Source organism: Pundamilia nyererei, unplaced genomic scaffold (genome assembly GCF_000239375.1).
Source record: "Pundamilia nyererei isolate P.nyererei 1_Seehausen unplaced genomic scaffold, PunNye1.0 scaffold00054, whole genome shotgun sequence".
In the NCBI taxonomy this organism is placed as follows: domain Eukaryota; kingdom Metazoa; phylum Chordata; class Actinopteri; order Cichliformes; family Cichlidae; genus Pundamilia; species Pundamilia nyererei.
The window spans coordinates 1,949,954-1,977,181 of NW_005187455.1; the positions used below are offsets into that span (position 1 = coordinate 1,949,954).

At 41.5% G+C, this 27,228-nt stretch overlaps 1 protein-coding gene across 1 annotated transcript; it reads right to left on the reverse strand.

Annotated features, from left to right (window-relative positions):
- Window positions 1-6: 6 nt before the first annotated feature.
- On the reverse strand, window positions 7-24,536 carry LOC102204875 (sprouty-related, EVH1 domain-containing protein 2). The gene is made up of 6 exons (XM_005733713.1): window positions 23,933-24,536; window positions 9,124-9,316; window positions 8,853-9,021; window positions 7,698-7,762; window positions 1,878-2,027; window positions 7-1,771 (listed from the first exon to the last, which is right to left on the reverse strand). Exons 1-6 carry the CDS (start codon window positions 23,956-23,958, stop codon window positions 986-988), a joined length of 1,389 nt encoding a protein of 462 aa, XP_005733770.1. The 5' UTR covers window positions 23,959-24,536; the 3' UTR covers window positions 7-985.
- Between the last annotated feature and the right edge of the window lie 2,692 nt (window positions 24,537-27,228).

Here is a 27,228-nt window from a genome sequence, read left to right on the forward strand (position 1 = left end):
AAAAAAAAAATCACACTACTCCAAGTGCACTGTAAGTAAAAATGAGCCAAAATCTGACTGGAATAAGACTCAGTGGGTTCCCGGTTCAGGCGATTTTAGGCACTGTTTGAAATAATGTTTGAAAGGAGCAGGGGCGGATGCTAGCGTGACTTGAGGCACCGTCTCATTCAGTGAATGAATCATAGCCCAGCACCCTTTTGATGGTGGATCAATTTAAGAGAGAAAAATAAATAGGATGAAAGCTTGAATCTTTGGGATATTAGACGAAGATTAAGATGAGTACCACGTTTGCCTCGGTGAACAAAGAAGACGTTGATGGTGGAGAGCTATGTAGACTATATACATGAGCTTTACTATAAGCTGCAGTACAGACAACAAAAGGCCTAGGCGCACAAGCATGCACATATACCATCAACGCACACGCGCGCGCACACTAACACACATGCGCAAAGAGATGTAGTGTTTGATGTCTCGTGTTGCTGGAGTTGAGCTGAGCGGGCCTGATATTGGAATAGAGTATAAACAAAATGGCCACGCGTACATCAAAGGAGAGAATGAAAAACAGGACAAAGAAACAATTCAAGTTCTTTGACGCCGAGTCAGTGTACAAATATAACAATATAAAGTACCTGCATATGTGATACATGACATATAGGTCAGCTATAAAAAAAAAAAGGCCCCCTGAAAAAGAGTGCTCTCTCACTAGAAACAGAGCAAATGGCCACGTGGAGAGCTGAGAGAACTGTCTGCCGTAAGGGGGAGCTTATCTTCCCAGGCCGTTCAGAAAATGCACCAGCAGTTTTTTTCTTTTTTGGCTTATTTCAGTGTCTGGAATTTGTAGAGAAACCCAGAGAAAACAAGGCAAGAGAGTAAGCAGCCATGACCACTTGTCCCTTCTGTTCGTTTCCCCATCCTTCCCTTTCCCTGTCCTTGCATTGGGTTTAGGTTTGAGTCGTGTCCCTCTGAGGTTTCAAAGCACGGCCGCTCAGCTCAGGGCCTTGTGTCGACCTCCGCAGCAGCCGCATGCAAGCCCTACCCGGTGGCAAGCGTGGAGAGGTGGGTAGAGGCAGAGGCAGGGCGCCACCAAAGACAAACCAAACAGGGCTAACCAGCGCGTGCCCAGACAGCCTCCCCCGCTACCCTCGCCCCCGTCACAGGAGCAGGCGTCTGAGTAGTCCCCCTCTGGGTCAGACATGCAGTGGTAGAGCATGGTGTCTGCCAGCCACATGCAGCTGACCCGTCGGATGCACGTGCGCACCGGGTCTGGAGCATCCTGGCACCTACCTCTCCGGTTGCTGGAGAGGTAAAAAGCCTCACCGCAGTGCTCACACTGAGCACGCTCCATTCTGTCATCCTTCCGCCCCTTCCCACCATTGGTGGATGAAGAGGAGCTCGGGAGTAGGGAGCGAGGCTGACTGGACACCACAGACGGGAACTGCTGGCGATACGAGACGTTTTGGCCCTTACTGTTTAAGGGTCCAAGGGAGGGATCAGAGTCTGAGGGCGACAGGGCCGGTGCCAGCGGGTACGTGTAGTCGTGCTTCTGCGCCTCCGTTTTGTCAAAGTGGACATTGGGCTCAGGGTCGTCCATGTTGATGAATTTGTCACGCACTGTTGTGTGGCGGTAGTCCTCGTAGCCGGTGAGCCAGGAGCGATCTGAGTGGCGTCCACGATGACGCTCGGCGGGCCGCTCCCAGCTGCGCTCCCGAGGGTTGATGCGGACGATTTCCTCGTCCTCGAAGGTGACATGGCGGGGAATCCGAGACAATGGCTAAACAACAGAGAGAGTATATAACATAAACAACGCTGGCAGTAATTCACTCATAAGATATATGTATAAAATATGTATGGATACAGCTTAGCCGCGTTTGTCTCACCTGGTCCAAGTAGTAGTGGTCTGAGAGCCGATAGGGATCGTGGCGAAATCCCAGCGGGCACTTGTGTCTCTGGGGAAGGGGCGAGGACTCGAGCGGCTGCAGAGAGGTCTCCAGTTTCTGGGAGGAGTTGGATGAGCTGTCTGTGGTATTCTGAGGTGACAAACAAACACAGGATGCAGGCTGAAAAGCTGATTTCTGATTGCACACGTCAAACAAATAGCGAGAGAGGACACCCTGATTGGACAAACAAAAACAGGAAGCCTCCATGCAGCACTGATTGGAAAAACAGGAAGTGTGAGCTCTGTTTTCCAATCCACTTTTGGACTGCTATATGCGAGTTAAGCTTTTACTAACAACACCTGCCACAAAGAATCACTTACGAAAACATTGCAGGAACCATCACACCTAAAATCACAATTAAATTAACCACTTTGATTTAATTTATTTTTTTAACATATTTTCACAGCAAAAACTCTTATCTGACTCAGTATGAATATATTGTCTTGTATATTCATATGAACTGGGTATTTGACAATAAAAGTAAAAGGGAATCCATTAAATTAACTTTTTTTTTTTAAATGACTGAAAACAAGAAACCTAAGCAATCATGAAGATCAAGTGACTGATACAAAATATTCCTAAATCCAAAAAAGTGGAAACAGAAGCATCCTTTAAAATGTTTTTTTCTGTACACACACCATATCCACAGGCTCACCTTTTAAGCCTCTACACATCATCTCCTTCTCCCCAGTCAACCTGTCCTCCTTTCCTCAATCGCACTTTCTCCACATTCCACCTTTCCTTCTCCCCTTTCCACCTCTCCACGCATGTGTGTGCACATGTGAACAGTATCCCGTCTCCTTTCCGCTAAAGTCTATCAGGGCTCCAGTCCAACTCAAACACTGGCCAGACAAAAGACAGTCAGACCGCTGCCGATTTCAGACATGCACAATGGGGGTCAGCCTCTGTTAGCCACCAGCTGATAGGCAAGGACTCCTTTTGTCTAATCATATCAGCATTGTAATATGAGTGCATGTATTGTAGATGTGTTTAGCCGCGGGGCAAAGGGTGCAGGTGTTTCTGTTTGAGAAGCTGTGCTTGAAATGTATCCTCTGCATTTTGTCTTGCTTTGGGGAAGACTGGTCACAAGAAGTCAATGGCAAGAACGATTTTTTGCATGTCTTACTTTTTCTTGACCATCTTCTCCTAGCTATCTGCAACAGCTGTGAGATTTCCAACACGTTTTCCCAGAAATGTTATTTCACAAATTAGATTCGATTTTTTTTTTAAAATTCAAACTATCCAACTTCTCTTCAACTATTACTGGACAGATATACAAAAAGCTAGATCTGCCTTAGAGAGGGGTGGCTGTAGATGCAAGGAATTTTCTATTAATGGTAACTACTTTTGTCATTTTGGAGATATAATAAAGTGTCCTTGAGCAAAGCAATGAACCCAGAATTGATACCGTTGGAGGCGACATTATGTGTATAGGCAATGGTCATGCCTTTGAGCTTACATGCTTACACTAACATGCCAACATGCTAATGATAATATTTCTAACATGTAAAACTCTATGCTTACCACTCCAGCTGTTAGCATGCTGTCCTTACATAATACAGCTAATTGTGCAATTCAATATATTAAAATTTCTGAATTGCTTACAAACAAATCACAGAAAACAAACACAAAAAGAAACCACACGAACAAACGCCAATCAAGGCATGATTGGTGAATGAACTTCTAGAAGGCAAGATAAAGAGAAGTTCACACCTCATTCAATAACAGAAGTTATGCATTTCATCATCATTAACACTGAATATCAGAGAAATCTCTGAATGAAAGAAACAAGGTCAAGACCAAAAATAATCGGCTGTGATCTTTGGGTCTGAAGTGGAAATCACTTCACAGGCTCAGGAACACTTCAGGTAACATCAGGGAGGTGATTTAAAACCGTCCTGTGCAAAGACATTTTGCACATACTGGGATTTTGGAGGATGCAGAGTAGGAGTAGCTCATTTGGACACCATATCCTCCGGGCTAAGAGGGGGCAGCCTGTTCAGCTTGTTATCAGATCTCAGGACCTGTGATATTGTGACATTATAAAACTGAGCAACTGAAATTCTGTGGTGACCAAGAATGTGAAAACATTATGCTTTCAAAACTACAGCAAGTAATCCGGGAAAGATGTCTCATCCTGTACTTTGGGAAATATCTTAATGGATTTCAGTACCAACACCTGATAGTTTGTTTTCAAATGAAATGCGAGGTTTTAAGGATTTGCAAATTCCACTTTTATTTGGAAGCTACTGACATCATTTAGAATTTCTAAAACTATTCCTAAACTATTCTCTCCCCCCCACCACCAAAAAAATATAAATATTTGGCACTCCAATAAGCCTAAATCCAATGCTGCAAACTATTCTGCAGAACTATATGACCCAGCTCTGATATGTGTGTGTATGTGTGTGTGTGTGTCTTTGTCTGTCTTGCTGAAGCTATCCCCATTATATCCTACTCCCCACATGGATACTGCCATGCTGAGAATTTCCCCTTAGCTTTCTTACAAAGCCCTCAGAGCAGCCTGCCAAAAATAACATAACATGCTGCCTCAGCTTTGGGCTCCGCCCCCTGGCGAAGACATTATTGGGGGAGGAGTTGATATGGTTGAAACCAGTCTGACTCTGGCCTCCATGGCTGCATCTAATTCAAAACACAGACCAGACTTTCAGCTGCAAGCTCAGACTGCACAAGAGGACAGGGAGACAAAGGGAGGAGTTGAGGGGGAGAGTTTGTATTTCTGGACATCCTCTCTCTCTATATATTCTGGTCCAAGGCTGGACAGAGGGCATTTCAAGTTATTTTCTGACACAAAACATGCCCCGACTCAAAGCTCAGGAGGATTCATCCTTCAACGGGCCTGTCTCGCTCTCCTGGGATGAGCCCAGAATTGCTTCTATAGCTTTCACTCCCCCTGTTGTGAATGAGCCAAAATAGAGACAGAGAGGGGAGATGTGCTGAAGGGAGGGACAGAGGAAGGGTTAGGTTAAGTTTAGGTTTGGCGAACGAGGAATCATTTAGGGAAGTATGTCCATCCTATCCCCCAAGCCCATCCAACCATCCTCCCCCATCCCTCCAAAGGCTGTAAATTTGCTCCAGCATTTCCCTCTGTCTACGACCGCCTGCCTCACTAACTGCCACCGCCGCCGCTGCTAACTTTAGGAAAGGTCATTAGCACAGAAGAACACAAGCAGCACTAAACCCCTCATGTTCCACCTGTGATTTTACAGTCATGACACTTTGTAACGTTTCATTAGAAGAGGAGTAACTTTTTGACATGTTCTATAAGGCTGTTGTTGTTATATTCATGTTTTGGGGTTTTATATTCCAATATGCTATGCAGCAGTCGTCAGGTAGAAAAATACAGAAATGTTGAGAGAGAAACCCTAAAAATGGGCAGGGAAGACACAAATCGAGGCAGTAATTGTTTCCCCCTGGTTTCATTCATGAGTCCAGTTGGATCCTGACAATACTCGACTGTCTTTCTGAATGTCTGTGGGGAAATATTCCCCGTAACTTTTATTATTTTAATATCTGGCACAAGCATAAGATTCAGAATCAGACCCAACATGTAGCCTATTTTTGTTTTTAATTCCACTATGTTTTTTAGATCACAAATACAGACTGTGTCCTAGTATTTCCTCTTATGCAGTCGCATGCTATGTGCAGGTCTGCTGGCTGTTTGCTGTAATCTTGTGGCATTTTTCAGCACAAGTTTTAAAAGCAGACATGAGGCAATGCATAATATTTCCTCAGGCAGGCTTTGTTGGTTGCTAGCACGACTCATGCACCAAACAGGGTGAGCCTTGTGCTAAAAAATACTTTATATTAGGCCACAAGGGAAATGGAAAAATCGAGGCTATCACACTGTTTTGTTTTATAAGTCAGTGGGGATTTAACTGAAATGGATGTGGGCTTTCTGGGTCTTCATTTGTGGAGAAAAAAAGGTCAATTTTATGGAACAATACCCATGAATTGCCGTGGATTTGTTGCACTTTTAGCCTCTCTGTTAGCGAAAACCTGCTGCTCCATTTCAGGGGATTGCTCCGCCCACCGACAGTGCTGTAGTCCCCCCACTCCTCAAGTGTTTGTATGCATCTCTGTGGTGGCTGTGTGCTCCCAGCACAGCACCTATTAGTCTTGGCCCGTACAGACAGCTCGAGTCAAAGATGAACCACGAGGCACTTCCTCTCGTAAATCACCGGCCCTGCGCTAAGCTGGGAAACAGCTGCTAACTGCTAGTTTGGTAGTGTTTCTCTGTTTCAAATGGGAGAGGGATGGCGCGGGTGGGGGAGGGGGGTGGGGTCACCAGGAGAGTGGGAGCTTTTGGGACACAGGAAGTGACCTTGTGACCCTGCCTGCTGGCCCTTGTGTCAAATTACGGGAGGGTGTGTGTGTGTATGTGTGCATACATTTCCTGTACTGTGGCAGGTATAGATGACCGGCAGCGAATACTCGGTGAACTCCTGAGCAGACCTAATTTTTGAATGATGGATGAAATAAATTTGATCAGTGTGTGCTCCACACCAGATCCTAATTCTGCTGCCTCCTTCTCCAGTTATGAAGAGTGGAACTTCTAAGATAGGACTAGTGCAGTCAAGGTAACACACATGGAGGTCTACACCTAAAAAGCCATTCAGACTAACATCCGACCTGCATTAAAACAAGGCTTGTAGCTGTGCTGGAAAAGGCGTGTTGTTTAAAGTACTGGATAGACATGAAATGTGATCCAGGAAGTCCAGTTTCAGCGTTTTAACCCCTAATGAACAGCACAGCACTGTGCAACAGCTTATAATGTTCACAACAGCGTTTTATAACTCTAGAAAGTTATCACAGCAGCAATTATTTTCTGTTTTGTTGCACTGATAGTTAGGTAAACACAGTATGTACAAAGTAATCCAGGAATGTGTTCCTTTCCAGATGACATTGTGAGAAATGATGCTGTGTTGACAAAAACCTGGCTCAGCTTTTGCCTTTGAGTAATACCACACAGACCACTGAGGCACACTACTTCTGTTTACCTCATGATGGTAGTGAGAGATTAATTTTCAGAGCAGTGAAGTTCTCACACACAACATTAAAAAGGTTTTGCAGTGGTTTGATGTCTGAAAAGCTCCAACTCTGTCTAATCTGTAGTACAGAGCAGCTGGCTGAGTCTACGGCCAGTTGTTTTTATTTAGAGCCTTTTACTGCATGATTTCTATCACTGCCAGGGTGTTGGTTTAGTTTGTTTGTGTTAGCAGGATGACTCAAACGGATACGAGATTTGCATGAACATTTTACCAGAGATCGGGCCTTAAGCATTTGATTTGGATCTTTCCATTCAGAGTTGATGTGTACTTTGCCAGCAGAGAGCCTACAGAGCACATGGATGACGCCGTGAACTGGGATGAATAATTTTGATGATCTTTTGGATCTAGCAGTTCAATTGTAGTAGTGACTAGAGCCACTAGGTGTTGGCTTCTTCTTTTCTGTGGTGGAGACTAAAGCTGAGAGTTGTATACAGACATCACAGAGACTTTTATTATGTATGACCAGCGATTATGGTGCTGTGAAGACCTGACATTGTATAGATGATATTATCCGTGTGATCCTGAAGCCCATTTTAGGTAAGCTAGCCGTATTTGTTGCAAAATCTTTACGCACACAACCACACATTCAATCTACTGTGTCCACAACAAACTGAAACTTAGTAATGCCGCCTGCTGTGAGTCAAAAGTTGTGACCATCATAGTTATTAATGCAAAATAAAGTGCTTACAGTAAAGACGTCATCGTCACCCAGCTCCCCCTCATTCTGGAGTGCCGTAGAGGAGGTCGTGGAGCCTACAGACAGGAGAAGGGAATAAACTTTATTTCAGGTTGTTTAATTTTTACATACAACAAAGAATCTTTTGACGTCCTTTGATAACGTCATGGCAGTCAAATAGCTCCTGACTTCCTCATCCTGTCCCTTACCAAAAATTTTTAACTTGACAAAAAACAAACTTTACTTTCAGGTACACGTTCTTCCACATACTTAACCTTCATTCATGTCCTTGCCAAGACTAACTGGTTATACCGGTGGATTGTGTTATGCTTTAAAACTTCAAACCTTGAACCAGCTAGTGAGTGTCTTATTCATTAAGTAGTGTGGTTTCCTTTTCTTTATGTAGTCGGAAAGACGCAAACAATGGTTTAGTCATAACTAGAACGTGGAATTCCTGGAGAAATAGTAGCAAGCTGCTGCAGCTTTTAAAGTTCAGGAGGAGCATGGGATTGAAACAAGAAGTCTGCCTTTAGTGGACTATGGTGGGCACACATACAGCTGTGGTCAGAAGGCTACATACACCAATTATGTACATAAATGTGACGGTAATTTTCGGCTTTGATGATTTCTTTGAACTGTCCTTTTTCCAATGATTAGCATACATACAGCATACATCTTTAATGACTTTAAAGCAGATATGATAAGTGTATCTAAACTTCTGACCACAGCTGTAGACTGTATATAAAAGATGGACTTAGCCACCCATCACCCATGACCTAGTAAGGTTTGTTGTAAAGACTTGAGACGAGCATTTGCTGTCTTATGTTTCTGAAACCAGACCTCGAGAAAACAAAGCAGTGAAGTCTACAAAGACCGTATGCACACTAAGCATATCTTGCTTTATCTTTCCCAGATAGGTACCATCATCTATAAAACAAATGTCCTGTTTTATACAGTTAGACTTGAAACTAACAAATGAGCCCATTAACCCAACAGGAGACTGTTTACTGACGTCGATTTCTTGACAATAAAGCTTTTCAGCTTCGGTTTGGGTGTGTTTAATTAGAGACTGGGCATATTTTAGCTCTGGAAGCTTTATAGGTGCTAGGACAGGTCTCTCTCTGTCTTGTCAAAACATTTGAATAGTTATATTGCAGCACAGTTTACCTTCAGCCAGGTCATCAATTGCCTTTCGAACTCCCCTGTCGAAAGCTCTGGCATCAGCTGGACTCTGGAAGGATAGGCCGCACCGTCTGTCTTCCACCTTCCAATGGTGAAACGTGGGCGTCGCTATGGTGTACACTAGATCCTTCCTCAGCGGGCAATCCAGGATCACCTGTTGATACGACACGCACCAACCATGTACAACATGGATCCATTTCTGATCTTTAACAGACACGTTGTTGCTCACATTCATGTATGCGTGTGTGTATTTTACCTGGTTGTCCCGCATTCGTTCACCACGGATGAAGAACTGGGAGCTGGTGGAGCCCAACACAGGTGCCAACTCTGTCGGCAGCAGGCGGCACACCCCTACCCTGCTCAGAGCTCCCCCGTCCTGATTCAGCCACCCACCGCTCGAGTCGTCCCGCGTCATCACCACCGCTTTTACACGTACGATGTAGCTGTCACTGCACAGAAAGGAAGAGAGAAGATATTAGCACAAAGATGACTGCAACGTAAATGTGTTTATATTATACCAGACAGTAGAGTGGTGATTCCAATAGATGATAAGCTCAGGATCTAATAATTTTTAACCCTTGTATTATGCTCATTAAACTTAAAACATGCTTTGAAATAAAAGCATCATCCATTATGTGAGTAGTGTGATTTTGGAGAATGTTGAGGCAGAAAAAAAATTCTCCGCAGCTATAAAGTTACACAACTTAATGCTTTAGGTTACTGGGAAACCCCCTCAAAACCTTCACTGCTGTTTATAGACTTTTTGTAGCTGCAGTCATAGAGGAACCTTAAACATATATATGCCGAAGCCAGCAAACTATTCTGTATTTAACAATACAAGCCTAAAATTAGTTTGTCCACAGTCAAACTGAGCTAAGCAAATTAGTGTGTACGCTAATATACTGTGAAGCGTAACTGTTTCTAAAATAGCATCAGTAAAATTTATAGCCGTATCTATCTAATCTCTTCATCAGATTCTGGTTTTGCTGCAGTGCAGTCCAGTTTGCTTGAAATGTGGCAACATGTCGAATGACAACCATTTCCTTCCACAGGAAAACCAAAGAAATGTATGAATACAAGATAACGCAAGGTCAAAGCAAAATTCACATGATTGCAAACCGAAAAATAACAGTAATATTTTCCACGCGACACAATAACTCTTTGGATAACATCTTATCCCATCTTGTGAAAATTGACAATGCTTTTCTTAATGTGCATTAAGAGTTTATTCTAGAGCAGGAATCACACCCTGGCAGACTGTTTGAGGGCGTTGCAAGTCACGACTTTGCCTGGTCCTCGCTGTGCTCAAGTAGGAGGTGTTGTACCAGGACAAGTCAGTTGAATGCACACACACAAACAACCCCAAAGTTTAATGTAAATTTAATATGGTGCTATGTTGTTTTAAAACTTGTTTAAAAGTTAAACTGCTGCCATTTTAACATAAAACAGTCCACGTATTTAATAAAATGCTGTTTCAGCCCATCATCTCCTCACTAACCTCATCATATAGCTCATCACTTCTGCTCCATATTTTCCTGGAGTAACCCTCTGATTATTAGTGAAAACATCCCTTATCTTGTCGCTTTAGTGGTTGTAAACAATAAGAACTTCCCTATTTTCATATTACATGTCATATCACTTTATTTCTCTACCACCACTATAAATTAAAATAAAATTGCCTACAACAGTGGGGAGATTTGAGTGGATGTGAAGTTTTTGCAAGTCATCAAACAACAGAAAATTTAGGTTCATTATTTGATGTTCATTCACAAATTGCCTTTCCTCTTCCGTGAAGGTTAGATCCACTCATAAAATGTACATATTCCTCTTTTGTTTTTGAGAAATACTTCTGGACACATGTGAATACAAAGAAAATGATGCAAAGTGCTGTGAAAAGCATGTTAAAGCAACAGGTGGTAATAGAACCCTAACCCTGTAGAAATGTTGTGTATTTAGAAGCCTACAAACAGTAATGCAGCCCACAGTCTGACCTGAAAAAAGGGAATGAACGTGCACATTTCTGACGTTGGAGACATCTGGAAAGTCTTAACTCTGGAAGGAATTTTTCAAACGTTCAGTTTTCAGTGACTTAAAATGCAGAGAAGTAAGACTAAAATACTTAAAAAAAACCCAGTATGTTTTCTAAAATACCCATGTACATGTGGCAGGGCGTTAGTATGACTGTAAACTGAATTCCTTTTTTAACAAAGGGAAATTTTAGAAATAGTGTATACCGGTACTTAAAAATTGCTCTCAAATGCCTGAGTGATAAATCCACTAGGCACATATATTGTGTGCTCACTTAAAATACAGGATTTATTTTTTTTTAATCGTACTGTTGGCGAGTTTTTGCAGACACGTCAGCATCTTGCATGCAAACTGCAGCAATTAGAGGTAATAAAATAAGTCTTGAAATCGCATTTTCTGCAAAAAAATTGTAAATTCTTGTTAATAAACGGGAATAAAAAACAACAATTTACTAATTACTCGTACAAAATGGCTGCAGCCTAGTTAGAAGTCCCACGTTATCCATGTTATGTCTTTTTGTTCTTTGTGCCTAAATCGGAAACGGAGTCGTCTGCACCATTTAGATGAGACAACATTGGATTGGAGCCACAAGTTATACAAGCTGACAGATAATACAGTTTATTCTATAAGAAGTACAAAGCAGATGACAAAAACTGAAACCGGAGACAATACACCGGAGGCTGATAGTAAAATACATGGTATTCTTATGTGTAAGCATGACAGTCACCACTGTACGTGTACACAATGGACATGGTTGCAATCCACATGCATGTACCCATGTATGAACTATTGATGCTGTGCTGCGTGTGAGTTCATGTGTGTTTGTGTACGCATGTGGGGGAGAAGCATGAAGAGATAACGACAAACATAAAAAGAGAGTGATGAAGTGAGGGAGGGAGGATGAGTGGGAGTGAATGAGAAAAGCGTTGTTATATAATTAGCTAACAGTACTAAGGACTCAATGCACACACACACACCTACACGCACAGGTGGCAAAACTGGTTCACCAGCTCCCACCCACACACATTCATAAAATTGAGTGAATGACAGACTGACTAGGTGACAGCAGTCAAACTGCACAAACAGAAAGGCAACCAGAGATTCACCCACAACTCCTGAGCTTTTGTTTCCATTCATAAATTTAAAGTTACTTGAATTAGAAACTCAAAGACACTACCCAAAATCTACTTGGCAAGAAATATTACTCAGTGTGAAGCATTAAAGATTTAGTGTTGTTATTGGCCCTGTGATGGACTGGCGATCTGTCCAGTATGTATGGCCTCTTTCTGTCAGCTGGGATATGATCCAGCCCCACTGCAATACTAATTAGGTATGTGGTTAGAAAGTAGACAGATGCACATGTGTTGTTTCTGGCTATGGCAATACACTCTGTAGGCAGATATTATTCATCTGCTATGTCAAGCCACAACAGGCGTAGGTAAAAATTATTATATGAGCTCTACTTTACCGTGTGGAAAAATTAAGTAGCAACAAAGGAAATAAAAATGAAATCTAAAAATAGAAATGGTGGTGTACTAATTTAAGAAAAGAAGCTTACTATAGTTTTACATCTATATGGTTGACGATACAATACAGTTAACAAGCAGATTATGGTATGTTTGTAGTGTCAAATGTGTCTGCAAAAGGGAAACAACTAAGGATACAGAGCAGAACCACCTGACAACCACTGCTCATAAGACAAAAATATATATGTATGTATTTTCTTCCAATTAAATTGCTTTTCAATTGCTTATCTGTTTTAAACATTTATCTATAATTATCTGAGTACAGGGTATCTACTGCTTACCCATTACTTTTAGTTAATATTTCTAACCTATTCAGGTGCACTCAATCTTATAATTACATCATAATATCTGCTTTTTTCACCACCGGCACTTGAGGTCATTTTTACCCATTTAACCACTGGCTACTACAGAAGTAACCCTGGAGCATTTGCACCCCTGTTTAGGAACAACTAAGCTATTTCGGTTCATTGACATCATTTCTGCTCTTAAACTGAAAAATGTTTTTAAAAAAAATCCACGCTCTGCTTTTATATGAAAGTACCACAGTGGTTCAACATGACTCAAACACATGTATGACATATTTCCATACAGAACCACACATCCAGGCCACCCACATACAGAAATAACACTAAATTCTGTGCTATATAAGCACATGTGCTTTAAGACACACGATACCAGCTATCAGCTCTCTGAGATGAACTTGTCACATTTTGGGCTGTCTTGTGACCCATGTTTAGAGCCCCGTCTGCCGACAGGCCCTATAATCTGTGGCGGGGACACACAGACAACCACAACCAGCAGCTACACACTAATTTAATACACTTGGAATGGTCACACATTCTTACAGACACATACATTTGGGAACTGTGAATCTAATTCTGTCCACACGAATGTTGCAAGAGGTACTGATGCTGAAAAAGGATTGCAACGCCCATTTTGAGAAAAGGTACAGTACCGTGAAAAAGTCTTGTGCCATCCTTCATTTCTTTAGGAGCCTGAGGTCCATGTATTTTTTTTAAAGTGGTCTTAAGCAATAGTTCCCCAGGCTTCCTGAAAGTCAAAGGCTTTCTTTGGACATTCACTACTTTTTCTCTTATTTTCACTGCAGTACTCATACCTGACCATTTTCAAAGGAATATTCTTTTGTTAATCATTCAAGCACCTAACTCTAGGAATGAATGTTGAATAATTTAGTTTCTACACATAGAGAAAGCTTAGCAAGGCACCAAGTTTTAAAATGTACATTTAAGCTTTTTGTTACTAGCAGCCTGCACAAAAATACATTATTTGCTCCTGTTTTTTTTGTTAGCTGAATCTATGAAAATTGCCCAGTATAACACAGTTTGACAGGCATAAAGTAATACTTTTGCACCAACAATGTGCTGCAGAAAAACCTTTTGGATGACATATCTGGACATGGTGCGTCGTGTGTCCCTAAAAAACAAATTTGCACTTTTTTTTGTTCAAATTACCAGGAGAGCGGAACAACAGCGAGTGTCTACAGACATCTGTAAAATACGGCTGAGGCTGTGACTCTTGAGAACTTTGTACAGTACTATAGTTTGTAGACTATTTATAATCACCAATTAAAGAGGAATTCACATACGGTACACAGCATCTCTAACTGTACATGGACCATTCTAAAATATGACTGTCTAATATTTGGTGGGTTTGTGATCTCAAGCTTTAAGTTGAGACTGCAAACACTTTTCAAAGTCTCTTTGGGCGGGATAAGGGTACAGTTTGTTGCATCAGAAAATGACTTGGTTAAGAAGAAAGGCTTGCTGAGCTTACCTACCTGCTGATAAGGAAATCATGCATCACATCCATTTCTAATTTAATATGAGACTTCAGGTCAAAGGTTCAAGGTGTGTCTGCCTTCCATTTCTTAAGAAAAACAGCACTGCAGTTGCCAGCCAATTGCTTTTGTTTGCTTTGCAGTACAGCCTGACAATACCTCACAGCACCAGATTCAGCAGCTTGGCATGCAATCATACCAACAAGTTCATTGAGCTCATGGTAGCCATCACCTTAATAGAAATAAAAAAAAATCTAGGCTGGAGCACAGTTCTGTTTCAAAAAAGCTGGGATGTTGTGTAAAATATAAATAAAACATTCAATGTAATATAATCAAATTGTTAAAAGTGAAGATTTTTAGATAGTTTTTAGTAAAATGTGAGAGATTTATATAATCTGAAGAGAAACAAGATTGTGTTTCCCAATTCTTTACCAAAATGTTACATCACCTCTTCATTTACGAACACTTAACTAACATTCTCGCCTGTTAAAAGCTCAAGAGTTTTGGGTCTTTGTCATTTTTTAAGTGTATAATAAAATCCACTAAATGTTTTAAATGGCTTATAAATTTGGAGTCCAGACAGGCCAGTACTTTGCACTCTATCTATGGAGCCATGCTGTTGTTAGATGTGCAGAATGTAGTTTGGCATTAATGGACTTCCTGGGCAAAGTCGACTTTCAGCATGAATGGTGCTCTCACGTGTGCTCATTACCAACGCAGTGCACCCTAATGCAAGCTCCACACCAATATCTTGGAATTTGTAATCTGTGCTGATAACATGCAGCATGGTCTCTCACCTCTTTACCCTGGAGGTAAAGATTTTACGCCTAATATTGTCATAAAGAAATTAACACTTAACATTTTGACTGTACCAGACCACAGGACAGTTTTGGCCTCACCCAAGCTGCTATCAGAAGGCACAACTACTTGCATATTTTTCTGCTTCAAAAGGGACTCCCTACTGGTGTTACTAGAATTTATTATTGCACATTATTAACTGTAAATTCTGTACTTGTTAAATTTACATCAGCTCATCTTTTTCCACTTGAAGGCAAGTGAAGCAAGCTGTAAACACAAAACTGACTCGTTCAGATTCACTTTCAGTTTAGCTACGTTTTTGGTCTCCACCTTCTGTGATGACAACTAAAACAAGTGTCAAGTTGCTACTGGAAACCAAAGCAATCAGCTGGCATAAGGCTCCGTAACAGTTAGTAGTGTAAATATAAAGATATGAAAATGCAAATGTCTCCCTATCCAATGGCACTGTGTACACGTGGTTCAGATATTACTGCCAAATCTTTAGAAACGATGTAAACAAACAAACAGAAAACCAGAATCCTTACAAAAACATCTTTTCATTTAAATTAACACGCATTTGTTGCATTAGCTAGAACTCCATGTCCACTCTAAAAGTCTAAACAATTCAGTGTAACATGAACTTGTAAGAACAGTCTCTCCGGTTCAAGTGGTTCATTGCAGTAATTATTCTGTTCTTTTTATTTTTATGCCTGCTCCACACCTTATAAGAGAGTCATGCTAATAAGGAAATGTGATGTGGGTGGAGTACACACCTGTTGAGTGAAAACTATTTATTGCACTGTCATTGTTATTTGCCTTTATGTCTCAACTGTTTTAAATTCCCCATTTTGCTTACACTTGCTGTTGAACCACAAAAACACTGAATACAGTCTTTTAGATTATACACTGTTAAAAGTACTCCACAGATAGCCAAACCCCGACAATACTTGATGTCGTCTGTGTGTAACAATATTGCAATAAAACGGTGAAAGGGGGTCGGAAGTGCACTGGTTATCAGGCCTGGAATCCAACTCATCTTTGACAGATAAAAAAAGGCCAGTGAGGGCAGCCCAACCATGTGTGATAACAGTGGCTATACTTCCTCTGATAAGGAATAGCTGGCCGCGCCTCTGCCTGATCAACAGAACACATACACACACCCACGTCTCTATGTACATCTGAACACAACACACATGCTCCCTGTGTCAGGAAGTGACAAAAAGGTCCATCAGAATAAGGGTTGTTTTATTGTACTGAATGCTTACAGTGTTTCACACTTCCGCCTCAGTAACTGCTGTGAGTAAGGCCACATGTAGAGCAGAGCTGATTAAATATTTCTTAAATGTTTCGACTTGATGTTTTTTGTTTCACATCACTGTTACTTTGAAATTTGTGAGTTCCTTCACTCATGTTCAGACCAAACATGTGTGAATATGTGTTAGTTTACTTCAGAGTGACCAGAAATGAAGTTGTAACAGTGGTTAGAGATCAGCTTTAGAGATCAGTAAAATGTTATTAAGTCATATAGTTGTTCCTATACGTGCAAAAATGACTGAACTGAACAAAGGTGAACATTGTGTCATTTAGATGCATTATTTAAGCTAACTGTTCTGGTTCACAAGAACGTAGAGCTTAGGGCACAAGGGTTGTGGTGGCAAACCCTGAACTCCCCTATCTTCAACTCACAAGCCTCACGTCCACTGTGCACTCTTTCACCAACAAAAATTCACGCAATGAAACAAAAAGACAAAAGTAGACCCTCTAAGTTCTTAGCAAAAAAAAAAAAATCTAACCAGAAAACAGCAATGCCCCTCTGTCTGCTTTCTCTCATTTTGTGATAAGGTTGCAGGCTATCAGTGTAGCTAGTCTTCATGTGCATGATAATTTCTGTGCAAAGGTGCAAGCATGGACGTCATGTGTGTGGCAGTTAGACCTGGAAATGCTGACATGAAGCTATAGCAAAAAAAAGTAATATGTGGAGCATGAGGTGGACTGTTAGATTGGCAGGGCGTCAGTGGTAATGTGAGCTTTGTACCAGACTGTTGTAGTGAGGACAGAGCACACCCACAGTCTTGAGATTTGAGTAATGACTGAAAGAGAAGGTTGGAAATACAAGTAGTCAACATGCTGGGCCTTACAGACGGGGTAAGGAGCTCAGAGCTAACCAGGATGTGTGACAAACAGCTTCTGTGGAGTGGTGTGTATTTCTGATCAAATGTGTGGGCAAAAATGTGTGCTGCTATCAAAGTCTTGGTAAGACAACTCCTCGTGTCTTACAAGGCAGCTTGCTACAATTGGTGAGTAGCGTGTACATTAATTAGAGGCACGCTATAAAGCACACTGCGTAAAAACAATATGAAAATAGATTTATGAATCTCAGTAGTATGGGGAATTATCTCACAATGTTGTTCTTTCCTGTTCTGGCTTTCATTCAGAGGGCAATAGAGTGGGGGTTGGGGGTTGGGTGAAGAGAGTTCATTCACAATTATTGACACCGGAGGCTCCTCGGGGGAAGTTTGATCAGCTTTCTGTCAATCAGCTGTTGTTATATGGAACGGTCACATGTTTGGGCAGCACAAGCTGCCAGTGTGAATGAGTGCGAATAGGTCAACTGACATCAGAGAGGTCAACAATATTCAGAGAAGTGTTAAAGGAAAACATCCCATTTCCAAATGACCAGTTAGAACATGAGCGCTGAGCTATTCAGTGTTTCCAGCATTGTGTTTGTACACCAAGAGAAAGCCATCGGTGCGAAGGTGACTCTGCAGCAGCACCTCCATCTAAACATGAACTTTACTGAAATAAAGCTGATTCTAAACCTCTAAACCTCTTAAAGGCGACTAAACCAACTTAAGACTCTTTACCAGATATCCGCTTAGGTTCCGTTAAAACCTGACACTTTGGCCACCCGTTAAGTGATCGGTGAAAGGAGGGGGGGAAACTATTTTAATCGTCTTTACATCTGTAATCTACATCTGTGCCAACTTTGGTCTTTTAATCAGGTAGATGCTCACATCTAAACTGTCAGATGTCAATGGTTTATCTTGTGATTGGTCTCCCCGTGTTGCTACTCCAGGGTATTAAAGAAACGGAAAGTTATTTGCATAATAAACAGCAGGACATCTGTTCTATTTAGGCTTCGTTTAAATATACTTATTTTTACCGCTACACATGAGCGACTGAAATCTTTCAAGATGCTGTTTGGGATTAACCAACCTCAGCATTTCTCTTTTTCATGGGTGTGGGAATACTTTTCATTTTATCCTGAAACATCTGGTTTGAAACTATGTGAAATAAAAGTGAATCTCACAAAGTGTGGTGGAACTTATTTCACAATTAAAACCAGTTTGCTCAGCTAAGGTTAGCAAAGGTGAATAAACAAGAGATTGTTTTGTACATGACGTGAATAATAGGATCTATTGTTCTGATTTTGAATTAAATGTTTTTATTTGATTGTAACTCTACTACTAGAGTAACACTTCAATACAATCCTTATTCAGTCAGAAAACTCATGTTTGAAATGGTTTATTGCAGCAGAATAACAAAGTCCGAACTTGGGCTCCAGGCTTCTCATTCCCTGCACACACACGGAAATTAGTGAGCGATGAGTAAACATCCCCCTGGATCCCACAGGTGGATGCTGGGGTGGTGGAGGGGTTGAAAAAGCAGGCAGAAATGCACCGACATGTCTGCAGGAGAAGTGGGAAATACTTCAACTCAAATAGACCACCACATTGGGGTAGTTGTGTTTGGTGCATGATGTAAGGAGAGAGAGGTGGGTTGCACTGCCTCATGCACACTCGAGCTGCGTGCATGAGGCAGTACAGCTCAAGTTTCCTGTCTGAACTAGCTCCCAGGCTTCGCTTCATTTATCGTATACCGGGCTTTGGCACAGCCCCTCAGTCCATCTATTGAAACTACCTGTTTTAGCCAATTTTATTTTAACTGGGTGCTGCTCGCAAACAAAAGATTTCAAGAGTGAGTGGGTGGCGCTCGTGCTCACAGCCTCATAGGACTAACTTGACATAATATGTAGCCAAGGGCAGAAAAAACTGTCTGAAACCTAGAGTTTCACAATTACTTGTACATACGATGATCTCATTATTTGAAAAACTGAGTATGTTTAATTTGCATGGGCAACATTAAGGAAAAGTAGAGTAGGTTCCCTTTAAACTTGCAAAATAAAGTCTTAGGTCGTGTTATCAGCAAGTGTAAAAAAGTAATCAAAGTACACTCTCATTTTATCTAACACACTTGTATTATTTCAGCCATCATACAAGAAGAAAATATGGCACTGGTAGACGAAAAGCTAAATTATAAATGCCAACAGGTTCGAGATTAATAATCAGCCAGGATAACAGAAAACCCACAGTACAGTTTTATTTATCTACAAAATAACCGACTGCATGCATGCAAACTGCACTGTTTGTGTTGATTTAAGTAAATTATTAGGGTAATGAAATACCAAACCAAACTAAGCACGAACGTAAAGTGGTTATTGACGAAATGGAAGTTCACAGGGTTCACACACTGAGAAGAAGTGTTTTCAGTAACCAGCCCAATGGATTGTTCTACATGTGGTGTGACAAGCGAAAAACACAGAGTGGAGTGAATGAAAACTTGAGCTATTATAATCTTGGTCATCTAGTCAGCTGATGAGCAGAGATTAGTAAAAAAACAGACAAACAATCCGGCTCCATTGTTTAGTCTCTCGATATAAACAGCTCGGGCCATTATATAAAGGCTCCGGATAGCAACCAGTGATGAGCTGCCCTGTAAAACACAGGAAACACTGTGAAAAAGGATCTGTTCCACATGATGTGTGCATATGTGTGTGCGTGCAGAGGGAGTACAGACTGAAAGAAGAAATGCAAAAGGTCTGTAAAGGAAGTTATTATGTTAATTATGTGTATCCACATATGTGGACTTGATATTTACCCAGATATGAACCTAAATAAACTGCCGCTGTACTAACAATGATACTCAAAGTACTGCAACTGTCTTGCAGGTTGGTTAATACAAAGAGTATTTCTTATTTTAGGATATTATCGTGTTTCTGCTGTTCTAACATAGCATAAAAGAGAAGCTGCTAATCAAGCCCATCTGAGTTTCTTTCCCACCACTGAGTTGGTCGGTCTATGCATGCTTCCCAGACTGTTTTGTTATATTTATGTACTCTTGTTACAGTATATGAAAACACTGTATACATGAAAGACCAGTTAGCCATCTACAATGCAAGTTTGACAGTAGAATGCGTCCGAGCATGCTAAAATACCAACAGAAAAATTTCCAAATGAAAGAAACAAACAAACAGAGCCTTGCTAGACAATTCAAAGTGACTCCCAACACATGGAGGCAAAGTCTCCTGTTTGAGTTTTGCCCTCGCTGCAATAAATCCTGCAACACATTCGGAGAACTTTTTGATGTTTTGTGATCTTACTGGTAAATGACGGATACAGTGTGAAACAACCCTTGCAAGCATTCCTAAAGCGACATACAGGAGCTTTTCCACTTAAAAGAGCAGAAAAAGTTCATATTAGGTGGCAGGTAGGGTGAATGGCACAAACACATTAAAGTTAAGTCTGAACTAGGAGCATTTTATGGTTGAAGTTACAAAAAGATCCTACTTTGTGTAAAATATACCCTTTCATCATGTTAGAATTCATTGGCAACCTCTGAGGGTAAAAATATGAAAGTCTGTTTCCAACACTAAAAAAAAGAAAAGAAATAAAAAGTCTAAATTTTCAGTTATGTGTCTCAAAATTTCAACTTATTTTTTACTTTTTTTTAGTGGCAGAAACAACTTTCCATGAATAATAACAATCATATAGCATCCTTAGAGAAACCCAAGGTCAATTTACACACAAAAGACAAAGGCCTCAATAAATACATTACATTTCAACTTCCATAAAAAACAAACAAACAGCCCAAATAAACATGCCAAAACAGCCCTGTAGTTCCCTGAAAGGCCACAGGGCAAACTAACTAAAAATGCGAGTCAATCGAGGTGTTAAAATGTTGAACTTTACAGCAGGACTTTAAAGCTAGAGCTTTCTTAAAAAGCTTGCACTAACTACCTATCTGAGAGTGTTCTCGTTTATTGAATTACAAAACAAGAGACAAGGCCAGCTGAGGTAACATGTACAGCCAACAAAATAGGTTTCATAACAGTGTAAGCAGTATTTCTTTAACATAACGTGCACTTGTTACAAACGTGCAGCTCCAACATGACTAATGTTCATGCACTAATGAAACGTGCTAGTGGGGACACCTCTTATGGTTTATCTTAACCTTAGCTCTACTCTGTTTTTGGCGATGAGCTTTGCCCTAAAACTCCTGTCAGGTTAATTATACTCTGTTATGTCGAATGCTGCTAATGGAGAAAAGCATTATGTGCGAGGAACAGAACAATCCTGCTGGGGGAACGTGCAGGCCTGCTAACGCCTGGGTTGGTCAATTGATGAGTGCTTTTATTCAGGGATTATATTTCGATGCTACGTTGACCTTCTCTGAATGTCACTGGACATCTCCTGTCTAATACTGACTGTGCACATGCTGACCCTGCAGCAGCTCACATTAGATCAATACGTCCTCGGCTCGTGTTGTGACTCTCGGTGCAGGGGAGAGCTTCTACTTCTATAAAAGGTAATAAATGTCCCCAGAAGGACGGTGCAAAAGAGGGACATCCTCCAAAGAGGATAGTGACATTATAGTTTAAGGTATGCAGTCAACAAAAGATCCTCTCAAAAACTATGTGTGTGCGCTACTAAACACAATGCCTGCTGATAGTAGGCTGACACATGGGCATGTGACCATGTCCATAGCATGGATCAACAAAGACAAGCTAAAGACGCACAATAAAACTGAAGCCGTAAAAGAAGCAGTGACAATGCTGCACAACATGACATAAAAAGGTGTGTCTTACTTCCTGACACACCTGTAATCCCACAAAAGGTGTAATTTCTGATAAGAAAGCCACAACACGCAAAGTTGCAGATAACAACAGCCGATCACTTCCTTCCAGTAACTGGACAATAAACCGATCCTGAGCAGTTTTTTTGCCATGCGGTGGCGTCTATTTTCACTTTTGTAAAGTCTTTGCCACTAAAAAAATCTACTGTTATTGCATTTAGAAGCTTATATAGGCCGGTTTTAATGACTGCAAGAACTTTAACTGATCTTTTTGCCCATTTTAGTGTAAAATAATGAATCATAAAAACATAAAAAGGCCTCTTTTGCCAATTGATGGTCAATCAGCCACGGTTCTTTTGAGTGCTTTTCCCCATCACACCATGAGAACGCTGTTTATCAGAAACGCATGACTCAGAACAAGGCCATAAAGATACAGTTAGCACAGATGTTAATACAGGAAATGCAGAGTTTCAGAAGGCAGGCAAGACAGCAAAGCGTGGTTTGATTTCTTAGTTGCATCTAACACCCCACCACCACCCCAAATGTGTGTCTGGCAACATATGACAAGCAGAGACAAAGGCTTGGTCGCATTCCCTGCTTCTTTCAAACCCTGGGACCGGGAACAGACACACATACGCTGGCTTCGTAGAGCAGAGTACGGCCGGCAGGCATGAATGGGGACGCGCTGAAGGTTAGAAGGCTTTTATGAATGAGCCGGCGTCACGCCACCGCAGCGCAAACATCCCCTCCGGTGCCCTTCGCCCTTCCACCCCCCTCAACAGATTTGCAAGGCAGGCATTCCCATCGAGCACAGCCCCGTGTAGACTGACAGAGACAGACGCTGACGATACAGCTAGGCTAACAGAGCTGTAAAAATGCAAACAGGAGCCAGTAAATTAAATAGTTTGGCAGGCCTGCTCGTATGTCTGTACATATGGTTTTTTTCCTGACAAGGCTGCAGGATTGAAAAAGGAACAGGCCATATAATCTATATTTGTTTTGGCGCTCTGCAGCCTACACAGTGTAAAGGTAGTACAATGCATATTAATCTGCTGTTAAGCAAATTCTAAGCGTTAACCGCTTGAGTACAGGCCCATCGGTTCGCACACGAACGTATCTGTGGGCCTAGGCAGTGAACAGCTTTGTAGAAGCTATAGTTCGCAGAAGAAAAAGCACGATCCTAGCGTGTGCATGTCAAACACAACTTCGCCAGTTTCCAGTTTAGGAAAAACGGACCAGTCTCTCTTCTTTCTTTTTCTTTTTTAAGGCTGAGTCGACGTTTACGATCGCTATTTTTTATGAATGGAGCGTGGTAGGCTATGCAAATGAGGGCGATTGAGAAAGAGATGGCGGATGAGGCATATCGGATATCTCACATCCTGTGAGACTTCCCCTTCGGTTAGAGACAAACACACAGATGTGACTAAAAACAAAGCGAAAATGTCCTTGCAATCGCCGCTCAGTGTTTTTTTTTTTTGCTTGTTTGTTTCTTCTGAGCTACGCACAAACAAAAGATTCGCGAGCTCGCCGCCGAGCGTGTATTCATAAAAGGTGTAACTTCTGGGCGTGCTGGAGTTTCTAAGTTACGCTGCAACAGGGGCCTGCTCTCTCGCTTCAGATCCTTTCAGAAAATGTTTCCGACCCACCCACGCTTATTCCCCTCCTCCTCCTCCCACTCCCCTCTCCTTTCTCTCTTGCCTTCCCAAGCCTGGAGTCTACACCGAGGTGGGGGCCCTAAAAACCCTCTTCGACAGCACTGTCAATGCATTACTTCACAGCAGCATCAAACAGCAAATTCAACCAATTGAGCGTAATAATAATAATAATAATAAAAAGAATATTAATAAAAAGCATACACCATGAACTGATCTGCACAGAATGCACATTCCATCAAGTTGCTCCAATCACCTCTAACTTCTAGTCACGGAGGGAAGCAAGGGGGAAAAGACAGAAAAGAGAGAGCAGTAAACATATAGAGAAATCTTCTGAGTCCCAGTACTTACTCGTTTGGGTGTGTTTCTTCTATCATTTTCTCGTTTCACCTCAGGTAATGTACCACGGCGGTTGCATACTTTTCGCTTGTCATTCTTTCACCGTGGCTCCTCCGATTCTGTCTCCAATTCCGCATAAATCCCCCTGCGCCTTTGTGCGAGTGTCGGCTCTTTGCTTGCCTTCGACTGGCTGCGTCTCCGTCTTCTTTACCCCTAAAATTTTCCTCTTTTACACCCGGAGCCACCCTCTTTCTTCTGGATCGCGAATGCCCGCTTTACTATAACTTTAACACACCATCACCTAGCATGAACGGACAATTTTGTAGCTTAATCCAGCTCCGGTCTTCTATTACACCCCCCTCCCTGCCCAAACACACACACTCACTCACTCACACTCGCACGCACTCTCTCTCTCACACACACACGGGCGCACAGGGCACACACTCCGTTTTTAAGTCCTAAGGCGCATGTTTTCACCGACGACTCCGGTTCCAGTTGTGCGTAAAAAGCGCGTCGTCGCTGCTGTTACCGAGGGGTGGCCCCGCTAGAGCCCCATCTCTCTCTACTCCATGTTGGATTGCAGGCGGCCGAGAAGCTCCAACGACGCCGGGGCAGGGAGGCGGGAGAGGAGAGGGGGAGGGATAGCAGGAGGAGGGGGCGGAAGCGGTGACGTAGTTTACATTTTAACGGAGGGCCCACGACGGCTGCAAGCCAAAGGGTCTCTTGACAAACGCACTCTCTCGTCTTTATTTCTCGAAAATCCTTCATTTTAAACCTCAATTGTCACCTTTGTGCGCATATGAAATCCTTCACTGGGCACAGTGCAGATAGTTCACAGAAAGCACAGTTCCCTAGTTACAGTTTTCGATTTTCTGCTCTTGCAGACTGAGACACCGAGATTAAAAAGTCCCCCCCCCCCCCCCCCCCAACTACATTCCAGTGTTAACACCCTTCAATGCAATAAATCAGCCTTTATTATCATCATGATATTACTTATTTAATATTTATTCATAAGATCTAAAAGTATAGATCTCGTTATTAAGCAATATAATAGCACCGAGTTGCTCACAAAAAACCCCAATTTTCGGGGGGGAAGAGGCAAAGTTCAGACTTCAGAAACTAACATAATGCCTGATGAATCAAAAAAGATTAAAAGCGATTGCTGGCTAATCTTGTTAACTTTTTAGCACCATATCAGCGAGAGACTATCTGCTAATCTCTTATTGCCTTTGTGCCGTGAACTACTCTGGGGATTGAGGTCTTTAATACCTATTGATTTGCTAAGGTGTGTGTAAGTTAGATGATTAGCCTGTTTTGTTTGCTCTGAGTGCTGCCAGATTTGTGTTCCTGCCCCCAAACAGTTGCCAGTATTGTTTTCAGGTTCATGCCTAGACAAAAAAAGAAAAAAACAAGAAAAAAACAGAGAGACAGAAAAGAAAAAAAAGTCTTGTTTATTACTGTGGTCGAGTAGCGCCCTCAACTGGTATTTCCTACAGCTTACACATTTGGACTTACTGGTTTTGACCAGTAATAATAATAATTCTGAGAGTTCACAGGGGACAATGTCAGACCTTGAAGTAAAGCCAAGACATTCCCTCTAAATTTTTACAGTCTGTGTTCATGCAGTTGATGAAAATATACGTTTCCAAGGATACATTAAGACAAATTTTTCATAATATTTATTTATTAATTTATTTATAGGCAGCACGGTGGCACGGTGGTTAGCACTGTTGCCGCACAGCAAGAAGGTCCTGAGTTCAATTCCACCATCAGGCCGGGGTCTTTCTGTGTGGAGTTTGCATGTTCTCCCCGTGTTTGCGTGGGTTCTCTCCGGGTACTCCGGCTTCCTCCCACTGTCCAAAGACATGCAGCTTGTGGGGATAGGTTAATTGATTAATCCAAATTGTCACTAGGTGTGAATGGTTGTCTGTCCCTGTGTGTTAGCCCTGCGACAGACTGGCGACCTGTCCAGGGTGTACCCCGCCTTTCGCCCTATGACAGCTGGGATAGGCTCCAGCGACCCTGAAAAGGATAAGCGGAAGCGAATGGATGGATGGATGGATAATTTATTTGTTTATGTTTACAGAGGGTAACTCAGTGAGCATACTTTTACAGTAGGTTGCACATGTACTTAGTGTTGTCTTTAGAAACATACTTCTTGATGATGTATTCACGAGGGGTTGTGGGGATATGTGGACTTTTCTCTTAAAAAAATAAAAGAAGCACAGAAATACTATAATAGCTATACCAGTATTCTCCAACACAGTGACGTCTCTGCCAGGGACAATTTGGCAGAAGCAAGTTTTATTGTATGTAGTAAAACTATGACATGTGCAGCAAGCGTACTGACATTTGTACAAAACAAAGAATGTATGAATGGTTGCATGCGCCAAATATAAACAGTCCATGTGTTCAACACTGACACGGTGTGGTTTGAACGTGTAACTTCAGAATGTAGTCATCCTCCACAGCCCACTGGTGGCTTTGGAAAATGTGAAGGATATACATTTTCAACTTTTAACTGTATTTTCACAACTTTTACAACATTTCCTGTTGACAAAGACCTCCCCATTGGCATTCACGCAACACCAAAGTAATTAAATGGTAGATTTCTGTCATTTCAAACATTTACTTCTTGCAATTTAAGCCCATAGAGTCACGCTGACAGATATTTTTAATTTATTACAGCAGCATTTTATTGTCATGTAGAAAAACTGAGACATACTTTTGAAATTGGGCTTCTTTTTCTGATATTAGATGTTTAATTGATTATAAGTGTAGTTACATTTCTGTACACTGTGGCCCACAATATAAAATAAGTTTGACATCCCTAGCTATACAGCTAATAACATTTAACGGGACCCAAAAAGATTAATATGCATATTTGTCAATTTGTCAGTTGCTGTAATGAAATATTATTTACTGTATTAAAAAAAGTCAAGATTTTCCTATAATAGAATGTAAAATGTTATTGAATTATCCAAGACCATGTCCCCATGTTGCAGTTGTAATTAAGAATTGTCTTTGATCCCCTTAAAAGTACAGCCAGTGGGTATAGTGTTTTATACTATGTCTGGTTTCTGTCAGAAGTTATGCTGTTTTTGTGTGCTTGTGCTGTCCTAATATTTGCTTTATATTCCGTATGTACTCCATGCAACAGAAATTTCCCCTTAGGGTGTTAAGGGGTCATTCATCAACAGCTCTCCAGTGTATATAAACAGTAAATGAGTTCTCTCTCTCACTCACTCACTCACACACACACACACACACACACACACACACACACACACACACACACACACACACAC